At 38.6% G+C, this 21,089-nt stretch overlaps 2 protein-coding genes across 2 annotated transcripts; both read left to right on the top strand.

The window, feature by feature from the left end:
* Positions 1-7,243: 7,243 nt before the first annotated feature.
* LOC128112373 (serine protease inhibitor Kazal-type 10-like) lies at positions 7,244-20,255 on the top strand. Its single transcript, XM_052741401.1, has 8 exons — positions 7,244-7,307; positions 7,870-7,923; positions 8,334-8,371; positions 10,583-10,698; positions 15,199-15,275; positions 16,452-16,489; positions 19,104-19,219; positions 20,210-20,255. The coding sequence occupies exons 1-8, from the start codon at positions 7,244-7,246 to the stop codon at positions 20,253-20,255; spliced, it is 549 nt and encodes a 182-aa protein (XP_052597361.1).
* On the top strand, positions 16,617-19,071 carry LOC128113062 (U6 snRNA-associated Sm-like protein LSm1). The gene is given in 4 exon segments (XM_052742745.1): positions 16,617-16,631; positions 17,731-17,971; positions 18,145-18,299; positions 19,060-19,071. Coding segments are annotated over 4 exon segments (423 nt in total).
* Positions 20,256-21,089: the final 834 nt, after the last annotated feature.

Consider the following 21,089-nt stretch of genomic DNA (forward strand, 5'->3'; position numbering starts at 1 on the left):
AATGAACCTTTTCATTAAAAAAAAAACAGATCAAATTGCGACTATTCTGTATATTATTTGGATATGGAATTAATTTGTAGAACTCAGTTACTTGATATGTACTAGAAATAACCAAAGGGAAGCTATAATTAAAAGTAGAGAAAGTCTTTTAAAAATGACAATAAAGAGGACAGAAGGGATGGACTTAAGAGGCAGAGTATAAAGCTCATTTAAAGAGAAAAAAGCAGTCCTGGAAAACATCAGAGCTCTTGAGCAATTGGGGAAACATTCCATGTGGTGATGGAACATCTTTAAAAGGTCAACTTATCCTATGATAATTTGTAAGTATTTCTTTAAAGTCAGTGCAATAAAACAGGCCTTTTTCCCTGAGTTTAGCCAATTAACATCAAAGTTTGTAAGGGGAAAATTTGACATATTTTTTTAAAAGCACTAAAAAAAAACCATACATTGGGCAAATGAAGCAATGACATCATTCCGAACTTGTAAATAATATGAACATTTAACAAAACCCTCAGATGTCCAAGAGATATGTGGATAAATGTATGATCAAAACCTTTATCACACTGCACTGCGTCCAACTTCACCTAGCCAGACGTCCCACCTCCTTCTCCAGGGTCTATCCCTGTGAGTCTCCCTGACCTCTCCATTGACAGTGTAGAGTCTATGCCTTCTCCCCAGTCTGCCAGATCTAGCCTGGGTCCCACAACCAGTGCCACAGCCTGGTCTAGCCTTCCCTGCCTGTGCTCCAACTGATCCCTAAGCTTCTGCTATGACCCTCTCTATTCCCCAGAGTCTCCTCATGCTGTATCCAGTCTTTCCACCCAGCCAAATCAACCCCCATACTCAAGGTTTGTGCCAGGAGCCACATCCTGCAGACTAGCCCAGTAGCCTCTGTCTACCTGACTTCATTCCACCCAAGCCATTTCCAAACTCTAGGCACAACTCACTTGCATATCCTCTCTGCCCATCCAAGCTGCTCTGCCCAAATCAGAATTCAGGCTAAGAAAAGAAGTTCACGTGCCCAGATCTCATTGCAAAAATACAAACAATATAAAAGAACAAGCCATTATCTTGTCTCTAAAACCTACCGTCTATTTTCCAGGGATGTTTTTCTGTCAGCTTAGTGACTCTCCATGAATCTACTGATATTGTAATTATCATCTGCAGTCCCACGGCCCTGCAGTCAGTACCCCTCTAGCCACTCAGGCTGGAGACAGGTTGAGTAGCAACTAGTGGACCTTGTTTTTTGGCTGGAGACACTGCCAGAGATGCATCTCTTCCTTTGTCCCAGAACCAAAAGGAAACTCAAACTCAAGTCCCTGCCCTTCTCTTCCTGTATGTCTTCTCTAGCAAATTTCTGGTTTCCTTATGGCTAATTTAAGTCAGGTAGTCTCTAGCTCCACTCCCTGATTCACGGTAAACTTTATTGACAGTCTAGACTGTCACAGTGCGATCAAAATATCCCACAGCATTCCAGTGTGTATTTCTGGCTTCTTTATCAAATGTTAGGTGTCCATAGATGTGTGGATTTATGTCTGACTCTTCAGTTTGATTCCATTGATCAACGTGTCTGTTTTTATGCCAATATCATGCTGTTTGTGTTACTGTAGCTTTGTAGTACAACTTGAAGTCAGGAATGGTGAGACCTCCTGCAGTTCTTTTATTGTTGAAGGTTGTTTTTAGCTATCCTGAATTGTTAGTTTTTCGTCATGAAGCTGAAATTGGTTTTTGAAGATTTGTGAAGGCTTATGTTGCAATTTGAATGGGCTAACATTGAATCTGTAGATTGCTTTTGGTAGGATGGCCATTTTTACTATGTTAATTCTACTGATCCATGATCGTGGTTGATCTTTCCATCTTCTGATATCTTCTTCAGTTTCTTTCTTCAAAGACTTGAAGTTTTAAAAATTTCACTTGCTTGGTTAGAGTTACCCAAACATATTTTATATTATTTGAGGCTGATGTTAAGGACTAGCTTCTAGGCAAGTCACTTGATTGCCTTCCAAGCAGCTGGACAACCTTGAGTTGTATGCTGAGGGGCACCCTCTGTTTCTGGCTCTTCTTTGTCACCTCAAGAGAGAAAGGTGAGGGTAACTGAATCAGTATTCACATGGAATTAGAGTAATTGCAGGACCTCTACTGAGAATCTGTAATCTAGATTTTTATCTCCATTTGCGACTTTGGATTCGGGCATATTATGTCAGCCCACTCTGCCTTTGCTTTCGTGGTTTTTCTCCTCTTCAGATATTGCAGAGAACACAATTCAGACATGGTGCCAACCCAAGTAGGGAATTTTTATTATGTCAGAATCCCTTAGAGGCAAATGCTCAGAGGCAACTAGCTGTTTATATCAGAGTACAATCAGAAGAAGAATAATTCCCCATGAAAAGAATCCCACACATGAACAATTTATTTCCACTATCCATCATCTGTCCTGGACTGACATTTATATATTATTGCATGCTCATGGGAAGTAAAGGGAAGGGTCATTAGCAAAGTAAGGGAAGAACTGCTCAGACTTCATTTTAGAAATCCTGGTAACACTCTATGAACGAATGAGGCAATGACTAACGCAGGTTAGACCGTTATTACAGAAGCATTTCAACACAATTTAAGATGAGGAACCTTTAACAAGAGTCTTTATAAGGTACAGAAAATACAACAAATGCCTACTAAGGATTCTTCTTATTTACTGGAAATAATGTATTAGGCTACTCTGACAGATAGAGACTCAGATCACAAAGACCCAGGAAACCTTGATGTGGTTAATCTGACCTTTATAAGACCCAAGGCTCCAGACATGTGAAAATCATTACAAAAAGCTAGACTAGGCCTTGGCGTGAACCTTTTCAATTTTTGAATATTGTTTTCAAGACTTTAGCAGCAGGAAACACAGAAGACAAGATGTGGAATGAAGCTCTGCTTTTTGGTTGTGGTGCTGTAGGTTAAACAGGTCACTGGGAAGAAAAGATTACCCAGAATGCAGCGCTCACGGAGAAAAAAAAGTGTCTCCTCTGTAAAGAGGAAAGCCACTGGGAAAAGGAATTTCCCGCAGTGTTAAAATGACCCCAGGAAGCAGGCCCCCCCAATGGTGAGGAGCGATGGATGTGCATAAGGACTGAAGAGGCCTGAAGGCTTCCATGGACTTGAAATATCTGCTTGTACTTCCCCACGGCAACCCCAGATACAATTGACAACGGGGAACTGGCTCAGTGATTTTTCTCTTGGACCTCAATGCTACTCGTTTGATTTAATGACAAACTGGGAGAAAGGATACATACCATGACCTTAGTTAAAGGAGTGTTGGGGAAAAAAAAATTAAAGACAGATTTGTTTTTCTTCAGCTCCTTAAATATCAGTTGGGGATATGATTTTAGCATACATTGTTCTTTAGGTGCCAGGGTATCTGATTCTTCTTCTTTGACTGGGTCTATTTTGCAAGTTAAATGCCTAGAAATGCAGGCTATTCTGGAATGTTCTCTGAAGCTATAGATGTGCTTCTATTAAAAAAAGAAAGAAAGAAAGAAAGAAAGAAAGAAAGAAAGAAATTTCGTAGCTGCTTCCTCCCAAGCCTATGAAAAAGTAAGGCATGACTAGACAACATGTACACTGGGTCAGATAAAGAATTCACACTTATGAAGATAACATTAAAGGGACAACAGGGGGCTCTACTCTCAACCGGAATTAATATCTGCTAAAGCAGGGAGCCCAAAGGGGTATTTAGCTGGTCTCTGAATCATCTATTAAATAGGTTTTAAATGCTATTTGATTAGCACCTGCTAGCGTCCATATGATACAAGAATTCCAGCTAAAAGGCCTCAACATGATTAATGTTGATTTGCCTAGTACCTACAAGTCATAAATAAAAGTGTTCAGAATCTCCACTAGTAGTATTAAGCTCTCATACTTTGCTTGCAAATGTCCTGGGACCATATTAATAATTCTTTGTGCTCCCTCCTGAGGGCTGCCTCTTCTTTTTGCTGTTGGAAGAACAGTCTCCATTTTTATTTGTTTCCAAATGGAAATCCCTTGGCATTCTATCACACAACAATTTCATTAGATTATGCTCCCATGTGGGTTAAACATTATCCCCATTCTATCTAGAAAAACCTTAGCTATTGACTTGCGTTTCCTTGAGTTAGCAGAAGAATTAATATTGCAATATGTGGATAACTAACAGACTGCTAATATCACACATAAATGGTGCATTATTAATAATCCTTAAGGTACTGAATTGTCTGAAAGAGGTTAAATACATATTATCAGAGAAAAGGGCTCAAAATTGTCACCAGCAGATTGTATATAAGATTAACTACTTCAAAGTAACACAAAGAAATTCTACCGGATGTATAAAAGGTCTGTTGCTTACCTAACAGTACCTACTCTCAGTGATAATTATTGATGTTTGGTGAAATGGCAAGGTTCTATTTTATCTGTAAACAATATTTTGTCTCATGGCTAAGCCTCTGCACTAGGCCCTAAAATAAGCAGCCTGAGAACATATGGGCTAAATGACCAAGGGTCAGCAAGCTGTTGAAACTGTGAAGATTAGACTAGGCTAAAAAGCCACCTTTGGGTTCAACAAACTTGGATGACCCTTTTAGCCTAACGCTATGGAAAACATAGGCATAAAACTCAGTATTCTTTCTTCAAAATTGGGATTTACCTCAAGTCTCAGTGGCATAATTTTCAAAGCAATTAGTCTAAAGTGATTGGATGACCACTCGGTCTGAGAGCAGTTGCTGCTACATGTGACCTTACACAAGAGGCTGAAATGTTTCATTTGGGTCAGCCCACGATAGTGTATGTCTCTATAATGTAACCACTCAATTAGAACAACCATGTGTGATAGAAGTGGCCAGAAAAGACCTCCTTGCCTTATTTTGAACCATGGGTAGAAAGTATGACATAGCTCACCAGGGAAGACGGTAGTAGTGTGTAATATCTACAGCCACCCTTATCAGGTAGATGCCTTGTATTTCCAGTCTAGATCATTGAGCATTTTTTGAAATTATACAAGAGTGTCGACTTTTTGCTAGGTGTTTTTCTACATCAATTGAAATGATAATATGTATTTTTAAATATTGATAAAATATCAGTCCTCAGATATTAATCCCATCTTTCAATGCTGTGAGAAATGCATCTGGGTCCTGTTGTACAATATTTTGTGTGTTGCTGGATTCTGTTTGCTAGTATTTTTGCAGAGGATTTTCATTCAAATTCATAAGGGATACTGATTGTTAATTTTCCTTGTTAACAATGTTTATGGTTTAGCATCAGGTAATACTGGTCTTAGAATAGTTTGATGAATCTTCCATCATTTATCTTTAAGCTTTATTTATTTTTAAATGATTTTATTATTGAGAAGATATATCTCTATAACTCCCAACTTGCCTTCTACCCTAATGCTATTGTGTGCCCACCTCTCCCTCCTAAATTCACCATTTCTTATTTAATTATTATATTACAAATTATCTGTAATTTGCTGTTGTTGTTGTTGCTATCAGAGTTGAAGCCAGCTGTATTAGTTCCTTTTCTGCTGCTGTGATAAACACCATGACCAAGGCAGCATACAGTAGGAAGGTTTGTTTGGATTTACAGTTTCAAAGGGTTGGGAGCCGTCGTGACAGGGACAGCATGGCAGAGGACAGCCGATACGGAGCTGGAAGCTAGGAGCTGAGAGCTCTCATCTCACACAGCGAGCACAGAACAGAGAGAGCAAGCCAGGAATGGAAGGAGCGTTTGAACTCTCTCACAGTCCAACCCCGTGGCCTCTTCCTCTTTCACGTATGACTGGCGACAAAGCCTCTGTTCTCTCCGAGTGAAGTAATTTCGGTTATCGCTCCTTTTGTGTGGTCAAACTCACTAAAGTTTGTAGATTTGTTTCTCTTTTCGAGCAACAAGCTTTTGGTTCAGCGGCAAAGATTAAGCGAATTAATGCTACAAGTTTATGTATCGTCTTTCTGTTCTGTTCATTAGGCTATATTTGCATCATTCTTCCTTCCTCCCACAAGATTTGCATCGGATTTTCTCATATTTCAGAATCTAATATAGAAGTTCATCTCATTGATTTCAGAACTTCATTCTTCACCACTCTGGGCCTGGAGAGCTCTAAATCGCCTTGGAAATAGGTTTTAGCTGCATGTTGAAAGATGTTTTGATTTGTCATTCATCTCATGGTATTTTATGATTTAAATTCTGATTATTTTTTAACTCATTCATTATTTAGCAGGCAATAGAATAGTAGTATTTATCATGAATTCTGTTTTCTGAAATTCCGTACCTGACTGTACCTCATCTGCACTTTATAAACACATCAACCATCAGAGCACATGTATTAACAATCAGTTCACTGTAGTGTTCCTGGAGTGTTGAATCCATAGGCTTTAACATTTCTCTGGAAAAATCCTAATATATATTTAGTTTACAAAACTATTAAGGAGATGAAGCCTTGTTAAATTCAAATTTTGCTCTCTTTTTTCCTACTTTATTCTCTAGCATGAAAAAAAATGTATTCATATTCCTTATCTATGTTAGGATCAATAATTGCACTCACTGGCTTCTCTCTTCGTATTTCTAGGTACAGGAGATCAAATTGTCCCCACACCTCCTGCTGAGGGATGATCTATATAGATACTGATCTAGTTATCAGTATTGGGAAGCATTTGGTAGGTAACTCTCATGACCTATTTTACAGCCTCTAGGGAACAAACAGCATACTTAGGTGTCTTACCTGCCCCAGGCCACCATTTACCTTTTTCAAGTTCCCCACTCAAGGACCCAGAAACAAGAGTTAGCGTGAAGGCTATAGTTGAAGAAGCGTGAGCGAGAGAGCCGGTCTCCAGAGGTTTGTCCTTAAATCCACCACCTTTCTGCATAAGGTAGGTGAGGTGGGCAACAGGAAGGTGGCCACAATACAAGCATTGCTGTGATATTATAGAGGAAGACAGCCCTAGTAGACTACACTGCTGTCACTATTCAGAGAAAGAGAGCCCCAGTACCCAGCACTGCCGTTAGTCGTGTTTGAAGGAGAGTACAGTGGACATCACTCACAGTTTTGCTCCAGAGGAAGATAGGCTCAGTGTGCAACCTTGACGTCAGTATTGTTTCAGATACTCTTCTCTGAAATAACTGTCTTAAATGTCTAAACAAAACCCAGTTTCAAATGATCATGTCTACTTTTAATGCAGCCAGACTCCTCTTAACAAACATTCTGAATGATTTCTCCTGCAGATTTGGTCAAATGGAGTTATTTTCACTATGGACCAAAGCTGTCTTCATCACCTTGACTTTTGCTCTTTATTCCGGTAAGTTTTCACACTTGGGAAGACTGCCTGATGTGCTGCTGTAGGAAGATAGGACTAGAATGGTTGTATGGTTGTTTTATTGCCTTTTCGTTTATTTTGTTTGTTTGTTTGTTTTGTTTTTTGAGACAGGGTTTCTCTGTGTAGCCTTGCGCCTTTCCTGGAACTCACTTTGTAGCCCAGGCTGGCCTCGAACTCACAGAGATCCACCTACCTCTGCCTCCCGAGTGCTGGGATTAAAGGCGTGTGCCACCACTGCCCGGCCGCCTTTTCGTTTCTTACATTGGTAAAATAAGAAAAAGCAGGTTATAAATTCCTTCTAAATACCATGTGAGAAGCTGCCTGTCTTTTTTCCTATGGTGGAGAAAGAGAGACAGAATGCTGGTTTACTGTGTACAGTAGAATTTAGTACTTTGCACATTACTAAATTCAGGAACTTTCGACTGATTTTTACAGTTGATATTTTGGGGAGATTTTATAGCCTGCTTGTTAAATGCAAAGTGCAGGGAAGGAATCCTCTTTTCTAGGTCTGGTATGCTTCACCCCTCTGAATTGTTGCTTTCAGCTGCCAACCCTGAAATCAAAGATATGGATAAGGAAAGAGCTCTTGACACCTCGGGTGATACTGCCTCTCTATCATTAATATTTCATAATGAAGTAGATGTTAAGTACTGACAAATATCTTGATAACAGAAGACAGAGTTCTAAAGTCACCCTTTGTACAGCATCTTCTTCTATCCTAATTAGGTGTATCTGCTGTAAATCTTTTAAAAGCTGGCATTTTCACGTTTGTTGGAGACTTCACTGGAAGTTATTGAAAACATAAATAATTTTTCACGGAGCTGCATGTGCCTGGCTACTAACTGTTTTTCTTAATTATGTAGATACGTTTGAGAATTTTGATTTTTGCTACTAGCATAGAATTCTCATCCCATTGGTGGGACCTCCTGGACTGGATCACTGAGGCACACTTCTGCCACTGTTGTGTCTGTGGTGTGCTTCTTTTTAAAACTGTTCTTGTTGTTGTAGAAACCGCTTTCTCAAAATATTCCACATTCGGAATGCAAGTAAGTTACTTGGAATTTGAAATATGATTTTAAATGTTTGTCAAGTTTTGGAATCTCAGTAAGACTGTCTAAAGTATACAGGGTTTCAAAAGGTAAAAAAGAAAATACGGTTTATGCGTGTATTATTATACCAAAGTCAAGTAACACAAGCAAGTGAGCAGTATAAAACCACATTGGTATGATCTAGGTATGATTGAAATGATAATGTGTATAGAAATGTATCTAGAAAAGCCATTGGCAATTATTAGCTGCTCTTTACAAAACTGAGATGCAAAAGCATACTCTAAGTAAAATTGTTCATCCTAACAAAGAGAAATAAAGTAGCATACCAATTATCAATATTTAGGAGAATAAATAGTAATGACCTCTATTTTATATATATATATATATGTCAGTGTGTGTATAGATGTATCTGTATACATATATATACATAATATATCACATGCTAGAAAATGTATGCATATATATTCTGTATTGTACTATATCATATTATGGTAGAAATAAACTCTACTTTTAAATGTCAGCATATATAAAGGTCACAAGGTTATGTTAAAAACAAATAATATACAAACACAACTAGCATTCCACCACACAAAACTGTCAAGATTTCTAAAGCTATATAAACTAAGTAAATGTAGTGAATATATGAATATTAATTAGCAAAAATTTGAAGAGAGATGGAATAGTAAACCACACATCCGACTTCATGCTTTTGTTAAGGTGGTGGGAGTGGTGAAGATCTAACCTGAGAAGGGGAGGCCATTGGAGAAGGGGGGTGGCCACAACATTATACAAACACAGAGAGAAGGCGAGGCCATTGGAGAAGGGGGGTGGCCACAACATTATACAAACACAGAGAGAAGGCGAGGCCATTGGAGAAGGGGGGTGGCCACAACATTATACACAGAGAGAAGGCGAGGCCATTGGAGAAGGGGGGTGGCCACAACATTATACAAACACAGAGAGAAGCTGCTGCCTTCGCCCACACTGGTGACAGCACTTCATTAAATAAGTGGGAACTGAGAGCAAGCACTGGAAAACCACTGCTTTAGTAAGTACAGAACAGAGCTCTTCAGGAAGGTTCTTCATTTAAATGGCAATTCCACAATGGCCGAGATTATGACTTAAAAACATTAGTGAACTTCATTTCTCAAAGATTTAATAACATCCAACTTTTTAGTTTTAGTAAAACTTAGTTGGTCATTTTAAAACTTGTCAGGTTGTAGATAAAAAAATCGGTTGATATTGTTGTTGAGGTCTTGACAAAGGATAATATTAGCATGACTAAAGGACTCGTGATAATAGTGTACATACTTAATACCCATATATCTAAAATATGATTAAAATAGGTGTCAGTGCTGTAGAACACCCACACTGGACCCACTGGCTTCTCTTTCATGCTTTGTTATGATTAGAATGAATGGTGTGCTGCAGATTTTCACTATCTTGCTTTATAAGTAAATATTTGTAGTCACAAATTTGAGACTTCTTTACTAAGTTTCATAGCTGGCCAATGGCCAAATTTGTATGGTCCCTAGGCCAAGAATAATTTTTAAAATTTGTAGATAGAAAAAAATACAAAAGGTTTTTCTTTGTATGTGAACCTTATAGAAAATACAAATTTCAAAGTCCAAAAATGAAGGGTCGAGCCACACTCCCTTGTTTGCATATTATCTGGATGCTTTCCTACATCATGGCAGAGTGAAAGCAGCACCAAAGACCACTGGCTCCCCAAAGTCTGATTTTCCTACCTAGCCCTTTATAGAAATGTCCACTCAGCTGCTCTATGGTTCAGATAATAAGTACATATGGTTCATCTCAATATCTACAGTATATGACCATAAGTAAATATAATTCAAAACATAATAAAGAACAACAACTTAAGGTTTGGCTTTATATATCTCAATACATTTATGTTTATTTACCTGACATCAATTTTTTAACTTTTCTGTTCTAGTTTGTTTTTAGAAATTGAGTAGTCTGTGTTCTCTAACCGTTGATAATATTGCCAAAAGAATAGAATGCCTTGGAGGACTTCTACAAAAGTATTGAGACTACTTTATTAGTTAGGATAGTGGGTGTGTAGATATTTGTTTTTGATCCTAAATATGCATTATGCTATCTCTTGTTGAATGTATGATATATCATATTTCAATAATATTGTAACCAAATGCTCACTATTAAATAATTTTTACTGTATTTCTCTTACAGATAGACTGTCAACCCTATGCAAATTTTCATGACATGTGTACCAAAGAGTATTATCCAATCTGTGCAAGTAATGGGAAAACTTATTGCAATAAATGTATCTTCTGCAATGCACTGAGGTAAGAATGCAGCAGTAAATACTTGGTCTTCCAGTCATGAATGAAGCATTACACAATGATAATAAAGATTCATATTGTTGGTGATCTAGGCACATGGGATGTAGCAAAGTTAGCTATGTTTTATAAAAGCCAAAGAAATGTGCTTCTAGCTCCTCTTAAGCGTATTCCTTGTTAACCGTCAACATATACATGCTAAGTGTTCTGCAGATGTGTAAATGGATTAATTTAACTTAATTTGCTGAATTGTAAAGTACTAGTGGTTGAGTAATAGCTACGATGATGTAATTCGGAGACTGTAACATTAACCAGTGTGTCTCTGTGATGCCACAAGAATCCGCTTTGCAAAATTCTAGCTACAGGCAGCATAACAGATCAAGAATCAGACTGAATGCTGAGCTTCACTGTGGACAATAAGCCAATTAACGCTCAAAAGAAACGCGTATAATGTCAACTTTGTCTCTTGAAGTTGCGATGTCCCTCAAGACCTTGCTCAGAGCACAGAGCCTTCTCAGCAGAGCTCCTGTCCCTCTGTCCTTCGTTCTAAGTGTTGGTTGTCTGAAGGCTCGTCAGCCTTCTTTTTTCGTTCCCTTGTGGGTGTATCTCCTCTTGAAAAAATTCAAATATTTGCCTGTTTGCTTCCAAAGTTGTACATGCCTCTTGGCAGACCTGGAATTCCCTCGAGCTCTTCTTACATGGATCTGGTGTGGCTTTTGACTGAGAGCTGTCAAGGACCGCCACAGTAGCGAAAGGGCATATAAAGGAGCAAGGAAGCAAGCGGACACAGCCGCTTTTAGAATAAATCATAATCTCCAACTTGTCCCGAGTTCAAATCCTCACTTATAAATATTTGTATAAGCATGTAAATTATCCAAAAAGTGTGATTAACTTTTAATGATTTTTTTTTCCTTTTTCCTTTTGATTCTCCAGGAAAAGTGATACTGTTTTCTCATTTTCTCATTATGGTAAATGCTGACATTTTCTGGAGCTAAACAACCCAATGGCCATCATTATGGTACCTTTCTGCAGTGAGTTCTAAAATTAGAATTTCTTGGTCAAAGTCTTCCATGCATAGAAGACCAGATGAATCACACTATATGACAGAGGATTAAATACTGTGCATTCAAGGTTGCTCTCAACAATAGGAATCTATAATATTTCAGAATTTCTATTTCCTATGTTCACTAATAAAATGACAATTTGAAATCTCAATGTCCAAGCGGGGTGTGATACTTACCCGTACAATCCTAACACTTTGGAGGCTGAGGCAAGACTCATTGATGTGAGTCTGAGCATGAGCTACAGAGAAATTTGATCACAAACAACAAAACCCTTAGCCTAAAGTTATGTTCAATAATGTAAGCCCTGATTCAATTTAAAGCTCTAAGTATCTAAATATTTTGCTGAATAAAATGTTAAATACTTTAAAATAAAGTGTTATTAAATGTATTAGAGTGGTTTTTTTTCATTTGAGTGTATAATGACTTAAGATACATTTTAAGGCAGGGTGGTGGTGGCTCACGCCTTTAATCCCAGCACTCAGGAGGCAGAGGCAGGCAGATCTCTGTGAATTCGAGGCCAGCCTGGGCTACAGAGTGAGTTCCAGGACAGGCTCCAAAGCTACACAGAGAAATCCTATCTGAAAAAAAGACATATTTTGGTACCCGTTATCTTAGAGATATTCCCAAATATCACATTACTTGAGAAATTTTTAAATAAATGAGACATCTTAGATTCTCTTAGTTCTCAAGTTTCAGAACATCCAGAGGGGGGTTTTGAGCAGTTCATAGTCTGAGAGGTCTCTCAGGTTAGATTCTCATGAACCTTGGAGAATCATGATGGTATGAGACATAGCTTCATCTCAGTCAAGGTAGAAAAGAAAGAGGCAAATAGCATGAACTCACTGGCAAAAACCTTTAGTTAGAGAGGGACGGAGGTTCAGGTTGAGAAAAATGGGACAATACCAATTTGAAGAGATTCAGGCTGCCAACTAAAAGGATAAGAAATGGGTCCTTTATCTGATCACTTATGTTCGCTGAGATCTCATAATTTTCCACTCATCCTCAGCATAAATTTTTTTAACATTAATAAAAATCAGTTTAAGGTAGCTCTTCCTTGAATAAGGTAAGTACCAGGGCCTGTTTGTCCTAGAGACATGATGGTGTTCCCATGTTAGGGGTGGTTTCTTCCCTGGGGTCAGAGTTGAGAATAGAAGGAAGCACATGTCACAGACTGGTAGCAAAGTTGGTTAGACAGATGCATAGTTAGTAACTCTATGTTAGCAACTCCTAGTTACCACTCTTCTGTAAGTGATAGAAGAGTGAATAAGTGCCTGAAAATTCTATCTGTCCCTTGTCCCTGTGAGGGTTTCTGTTTCAACCATTGACTTAGCCTCTAAGCTTTGGGGGATATATCTACTCACAAATGCATGCAGTTGCCATAAATCAAAATGAAAATATAGCAGGTAGAATAGAAATCCAATCATGAGTGCTCAGTTCTGGTGAGGATTGAGAAGGGCTGTTGTGTTATTGTACAGGGGGGGAACTATAAAAACAACAGCTGGGTACTATATATTTCAAAAATCTAGGAGCACTCTGAAGGTTTTCACTATAAAGTCATTATAAGTATGGTAATATATGTTTAACCGTTTTTAAAATTACTCAATATATAGATGTATTATGCAAACATCGCATCATATTCCATTATTTTGTACCATTTTATATTTTATTTATATTTCTGTTTAAAGGTAAATTAAGAAAAATATAGAAATTACAAGAGAAATTGTCTAAGGGAACAATAAGAACTTGTGGGAGGGGAGAGAGAAAGGAGGGCAAGAGGTATGAGATAAAATACATTTTATAGAGCTATCCTATGCAACACAGTCCCATATACAGCGAGTGCGCACGATGAAAATTTTAAATTAATTAACAAATACATATGTGTGTACTCATGGGACTCACGTTGGCTTCTTTTCTTAGTGACTTCTACCAATCAACCCATTTAAAGGCTAGGATGGCCATGGCGTTGTAAGCCAGTAACCTCAGGAGTCATTAGGCAAGGACTGTGGATTTAGCCCAGCCTGTGCTACACAGTGAAACCATTGACCATTGTGAAGCTTGGATATGGTATAGTGGTCATTTGGCCAGAGACAGGGTTAGAATTCAAGGATTTCAACTGCCAACACTTTCCCAAATGCCAAGCTGTGAGAAAGTTCAGTAAAGAACTCCACAGAATCCCAACTTCATGTCTCACTGTGCCTCCCACTTAATTCTAGGACTTATCAGATCATTAACTTTTATAACTTAGGACACTGCCCACTGTGGCCTCAATCCCCCCTCTCCCCCGTCCCCACCGCCACCACCTTGTTATCCTATCTCCATCCTCTAGCCAGGATTCCCTCATGCTGAGTGCTTGGCGACTCTTCTGGGACCTTTTCAAGCATACCACAGCCCTGACTTCTTAGAGACACAACAGGTTTTCTGTTTGGCCTGTGGAAAAGGACATTGGTAAAAAGTCTCCAGCGGATGATTGTTCCTGGATATAAATTTGTACTGTAGGTTTACAAACATCCCACCAGGACACTGGTATGCATGTCAAAACAAAACACCTAATAAAAATAAAATTTCCTGTTGAGTCTGCTAGGTGTAGGCATATCGGTTTTATTTATTTTAGTGTTTGTTCTAATTTTTCTGACAAAACCATGAAGTGGAGTTGTCTGGTCACCATTCTTGAAATTTATTTTTCTTTCCCCTTTTATTCTCTTGTTCCTTCTTCTCCAACAATTTGGAATTCCCCTCCCCCAGCCCTGCTTCAGTATTAATTGCCTTTTCTTTCTTTGTCCCACTCCTCTGGATACATTGGGTCGTGTTGTACTTAACTTCCTGCTGAGAGAACTACTAAGAACGAGTGAGGTGCATCTCGTGAGCTATTCTGCCGCCTCCAGGAGGAACACAGCCTACTGCTATGATTGATCTGCTCTGGGCTTTTGATCTCGTTCCTGAACAAGATTTTCAAGGGAAAAAACAATCTGAACTGCGGCTGGAGAGAAGCGGCTGAAAAGAGAAGACAAGGAAAACATTACTGTCCAGAGCTGTTGGTGTCTCTCCACTGTCTTTGCTGTTCCAGGCAGGGGACGGAGAGGTGGCTGGAGACTGTCCAGGAGCCTAGAGTTCCAAGGTCTTTCTTTCTAAAAGAATTCTGAAAATCTGGGGTTCCAATGTGGTTATTTCTTGAAGTGCAGCGAGCCTTCTGCTTAGCTGAGCTGGTGGCTGGGAGAATAGGTTCCGGGAGGGCATTTCACGTCTCCAGGGGGACTCTGCACTTCTCTTACCCGTGTCTTATTGATTTTGAGGATTGGTAAAAGAACAGAGGAAGATTCGTGTTAACCATATTAGGAATCTGGGATGGGGGTAGAGGGGGGTGAGGGAGGGGGTGGTCCCTTGGTCTGTAAGAAACTTTCCTTTGGAAATGTGTTATAGATGCTCTTAAATGATTGTTCCTCAGACTTGATAAAATGTCTTCCTCTTTATTATGGATCAAAATCGTTTTCATTCTGGCCTTGGTGTTTCCTCTTTATTATGGTAAGTCAATATTCTACTACTCCCTTTCCAGGCATATAATGCTGGAAGCATCCATTGCAATTCAGGAACAGATGGATTTTTACACTGGGGTTAGAAGCACCAAACTGGTGAAAGAAAAATTTCTTTAGAATTTCTTCAGAACTTATACCAATGAATCGCTTTTACTCCTGTCCTGCCTTAGAAGACTGGAGCATAGAACCTGAATTAGAATATGTAGCAGAAGCTGAGCATATCCGTGTGTGCCCATAAAGCCAGTTACTCAAAGGCACAAGGAAAGACAATTGCCAGCGGAGGTCAAGGCCAACTTGGACAAGACAGTTAGAGAGATGATCTCCTTTAAAAGCAATCTTAAAAATAATACTTTGGATTTTTATGTTGGTGTTATTGATCTTTGGTTAGAGATATTTACACTCATCCCATTTTGAAGGACGCATTCCAGCATTGCTAAATGTCATGTGTGAGCTACATGGTGTCTTCCAGATCTGGTGTTCCTTGACATTTTAATCGTTGTTTGTCAGCTGAGTCCTGTAAGTCAAGTTCTGTGCTTACAGAGAAAACTCATTGATTCTTCCACTGACACATCCTAAATTGTAGAATAAATAAAGGAATTGAGGAAGATTTAGATCCAAAATACTAACTCTTAATAATTATTTTTGGTTTTTTTTGTTTTTTTTGTTGTTTTTTTTTTTTTGTTTTTTTTTGTTTTTTTTGAGACAGGGTTTCTCTGTGTTGTGCCTGTCCTGGAACTCACTTGGTAGCCCAGGCTGGCCTCGAACTCACAGAGATCCGCCTGGCCCTGCCTCCAGAGTGCTGGGATTAAAGGCGTGCACCACCACCGCCCGGCATAACTCTTAATAATTATTAATCAAATTTTCTACATGTCTTTTATGCAAAGCAAATTAAGTGACTTTCTTACAAGGCATTTTCCCTCTGATTAGGCTCCTTCACATAGAAAGGAAAACTATGGTATCTTTAAAAGGAAAGTTTTAGAAATTAATTAACAATAACAAACATTTTCAGATTTGAAACCATTCTGCAAATACATTATTTTACTGCTACCACAATTCCTCACCTTACTTTGAAGATCATGAATAAGCAATTTGCACAGGTTACTTCTGCTAAGTACTGTATTTTTCCCTTCTTATTCTTGACTTTTCTTTTATCTGCTGGTTTCAGAAACTACTTGTGCATTTTCAACAGAAGCCCGTCATAAGGTAAGTTAACAGTGATTAATTTGTCAATTTTGTAGGAGCCAGAGGTGTTGAGGACACCATGAGAACTTGGCCCATAGAATCAACTAAACAGGGCTCATAGGGGCTCACAGGGACTGAAATGAAAATCATGGACCCTGCATGGGTCTGCTCTAGGTCCTCTGCATATATGTTATGCTTGCTAACTTGGCATTTTGTGGGACTCCTCACAATGGAAGTGGGGGTGTCTCTGATTCTTTTACCTGCTCTTGGGACCCTTTTCCTCCTAATGAGTTCTCTCATTCAACCTTGATATGTCATTGTCATTACACGAAAGACAAGAATGAGTCTTGCCAGAAGCTGGAGAGATGACTCAGAGGTTAAGAGCACTTACTACTCTTGCAGAGGAACCATATTTGGTGCCCAGCACCTACTTGACAACTCAAAACTATCTGTAACTCTGATTCCATGAGATCAACTGCCTCTTTTGAATTCCGTGGGCTCTTGCACATGTGTGGTGAACATATATACACCCAGGCACATATGCATACACATACATATACACATATGCATACATAATAATAGTCTTGCCAACACTATGCATTGTTTAGCATTATAGACACGATAAAATATCCTATTATCCAAAAATTCCATTAATGAACCAAATCCTTATTGTATACAAGTATCTAACATATTTAAAAAGATATTTAAAGTAGACTTGTTTATTCTAGCAAGGAAAGAAGATTGAAAGTAATTGAATGATATATTTAAGGGTGGATTAATCATAATTTTTCAAATATTAACACTATTATGTTATATAGATGTGAAGAACTATAGTCCTAAACAACTGAATAGATAAAAGTTACAAAGAAGTTGAAAGGCAAATTCACCAGAAAAAAAAAAAAAACTATTGTCTATTTCTGCAAATCACCAATACTTTCATTATCTATGTCAGTATAAGATCTTACATCTATACAAAGGCTCACATATATGAGTGTATATGTCTGTCGTGAATGGTTCAGAAGGGCAAGAGACTAAAAGGTAAATAAGTTTTATGATCTCTCATGACTTAAAATAATGAGAGATTTGACATAAATGTGAAGAGAAGTAGAGACAGGAAAACTCTATTCTAAAATTCAGATATTCAAATGCACGGCTTTTTAAAAAATCAGGTTTACCCTGTCCGTGTCCCACCGATGTGCAACTGGATGCCCTCGCCGACCACGGCTGTCCAGTGCAGCCTTGCCTGAGCTCAAAATGCCCAGCACTATATGCCCGGCACTGCCAGGCTCATCGAGGACATGGACAAAAAGCACTTGGTCCTACTTTGATGTGGAAGGACTTAAAGGTTTTTTTAAAGAAGCATTGATCAGTTTGCTGCATCAGTCTTGCATCAGACTGTGGAGTGCATCCATGTGGGCAAAAAGAATGGTGATATTCCTCGAGGAGTTTTTGTGGTCAGAGGAGAAAATGTGGTCCTACTAGGAGAAATAGAAAAAGAGAGTGGCCGGGCGGTGGTGGCGCACGCCTTTAATTCCAGCACTCGGGAGGCAGAGTCAGGCGGATCACTGTGAGTTCGAGGCCAGCCTGGGCTACCAAGTGAGTCCCAGGAAAGGCGCAAAGCTACACAGAGAAACCCTGTCTCGAAAAACCAAAAAAAAAAAAAAAAAAAGAAAAAGAGAGTGACATGCCCCTCCAGCAAGTATCTATTGATGAAATCCTAGAAGAACAGCGGGTAAAACTGCAGGCCAGACGGGAGGCAGAGGAGCTGAAGGTTCAGGCCCTTAAAGATCGGGGCCTCTCCATCCCTCGGGCAGACACTCTGGACCCAAAAGTGGTCTTAGTCATTCACATAGGCCACCATGAAGAAATCATGGGATTTTTTTTTTTAAACAAAATCATTGTATGTTTTGTTTTGCTTTTCTATTTCAAACAGTCTTGTTATATAGCTCTGTCTAACCTGAATCTCACTATGTAGAGCAGGTTGGCCTCTAACTTATGGGATTACAGGTGTGTTCCACCATGCCCAGCTTTATTGTTTAAAGAAACAGTGACATGACCCTCCCTCACACAAGTCACTGTGGAGCCAAGAATCACGTCTTTATATAGCTTTTCTTATCTCAGAGTTTACATTTCTTTCTAAAAGATATTTCTTCATTTATTTGTAAATAAAGAATGAATCCCATAAAAAGTAAAAATAAAAATCAATTTTATAAAAAAATATCAATAATATAATGTATTTGGGTCAGCAAGATTGTTTAGTGAATAAAGGTGCCTGCCTCCAAACCCCATTTCCTGAGTTCAATCTCCAGGGCCTATATGGTAGAAAGAGAGACTGATACCAGCAAGTTGTCCTCTGATCTCTACATGAATGTTGTGGCATGCATGTAGTTATGCCTGCATGAACACACACACACACACACACACACACACACACACACACACACACACACACATACACACCTGTGTGCACACACACGCACACATAACACAAAATAAATAAATGTAATTGTGTATGTATAACATATTTAAGTTTAGGCACCTCAGTGTTTATATTTAAACTGTTCTGTTGTGTGTCTTTTTTCCCCACAAAGATCACTATATGATAAATCTTGTATTGTCTCTTTATCTCTCACAGCCTGACTGTGAAATGTACAGAAAAGTCCCAAATAAGTGTACCAGGGAGAAGAATCCAGTTTGTGGAACTAATGGACATACTTATAGCAATGAATGTGTTTTCTGCAATGCCATGATGTAAGAACACATGATTAAATATTGGCTTTTCCTAAGTAATGAGGAAACTGTAAGGACATGATAGAAAACCCTGTTTCTGATAACTCAGATATAACATACAGACAGTAAACTCTGTTATTCCTAAGACCGTAGGAACTCGCTTGCACCCCTCCTTTAATTTCTCATTTGCAAAACTTGCTTTTTTATTTGACCCTTCAGTGTGACTCTGAAGAATACTCTGCAAATGTATCCACTGGTTAATTTAAATGAATTATTGATGAGCTGCTAACAGCATACTGGTAAACAAGATAACGTAATTCCAAATGCAGATGCTGAATAATAATGATCCTGCTGTATGAGCAGAATACTCAAGTATAGAACTCTGAAATCCATCACAATTGAATCTAGTACTAAGGAGGGATGTCTCTGGTGATCCGCTTTGTCTACTGAACTTGGGGACAGCTTCCTAACGTTCCTAAGGACCAGGGCAGTCTGGGAGCACTTCCTCTCTCCCTCCTCCCTGCCATATCATTCTGAATCACATTCTTTTATCATATAAGGAGCATGTAAAAAATTGCTTAATGAATGGTAATAAATTCATACATTTTTTTAAACTTTAATTCAGCTGTATTCCTACCTCACTCCACATTTTCTCTCTCCCAAGTGTTTCCTTCCATAAACATTTCTGTGTAGTTTATCTCCAAAATGTATTCAGCTTCTAGAGGAGAACTAAGACAATTTCTAGTCCTCTTCTCTTTTGGATTGAAGATAGTTGCAAGGCAGAGTCAGGACTGGGCTTTTAGGAAAAGTCAAGAACTCCAACATGAGAGATAGGACACGTGTGAGGGTGGAGAATTGGTGAGCTGTAGCTGCTGGTAGGAGGCAGCATCTCTGTGTCAATACATGCCAGAGCCTCCTTGTTGTACAGCAATGAATGCAATACAATTTACAAGTGCTAACTGAAAATGGTAGCTCAACTCTGTATTTTCCTTCTGACTTCTTTATTTCCAGATCTGCTAAAGATAAATTTGATTATTTGCATCATGGTCCTTGTTGAATTTTGTATGGGTCACGCATACATCCTTTTCCATAGTGGATCCTGCAATCAAGTAAAATTTTCTCAATTGGTGCTTCAGATTCCTAGCAACAAATGAAGTCTTCGGTGGTTCATAGAGTGGAATATAGGATATTAAAGAATTTCTCCAACCTGTGATGGAAGGATTTTATTTCAGTTATTTGACGATAGTGTTAAAAATTGTTATCTTAATTTTGTGTTTGATAATATTCAGTGTGATTGTAATCATAAATGTTTCATTCAATAAAATGTTAAATAAATTTCATCTTTATTAGGAATTCTTTATCTTGGAGGCAGATGGTTAAGGTAAATAAATACTTTTAGTAATCATAATTTGTTGATGCAAAATAAAATAGCTCTCACCTTGAAGGAAATAAGAGATATTTCTGGAGTCCTTTTGGGTAACTGTGAAAACAGATTTAGGTTACCCCGAATTCCATGATCCAACATGGAAGCAATTTCATAAAATTTATAGTCTTACAGAACAAAAAAAAATCACAAACCAAGGCAAGTTTAAAATAAATCAGTGGATACATCAGAGAGATGGTTACAGTCAGCAAGACTGGAGAAGCTTTTCTATAGGCTTCTGTGGAGGTTTGGATGAGAATGGCCTCAGAGGCTCATATGTTTGAATGGTTGGTCCACAGTTGGTAGAACATTTGAGGAAGGATTAGGAGATGCGGCCTTGTTGGAGGAGGTATGTCACTCGGGATGGGCTTTGAGATTTCAAAAGCTCATACTGTTCCCCTTAGCTCTGTCTCCCTTTCCCTCCCTTCTTCTCTTTCTGCCTTATGCTTGTGTATCAGACTCAGCTCT

The sequence above is a fragment of the Peromyscus californicus genome, unplaced genomic scaffold, assembly GCF_007827085.1.
Source record: "Peromyscus californicus insignis strain IS unplaced genomic scaffold, ASM782708v3 Scaffold_17__1_contigs__length_78620276, whole genome shotgun sequence".
NCBI classification, from domain to species: Eukaryota; Metazoa; Chordata; class Mammalia; order Rodentia; family Cricetidae; genus Peromyscus; species Peromyscus californicus.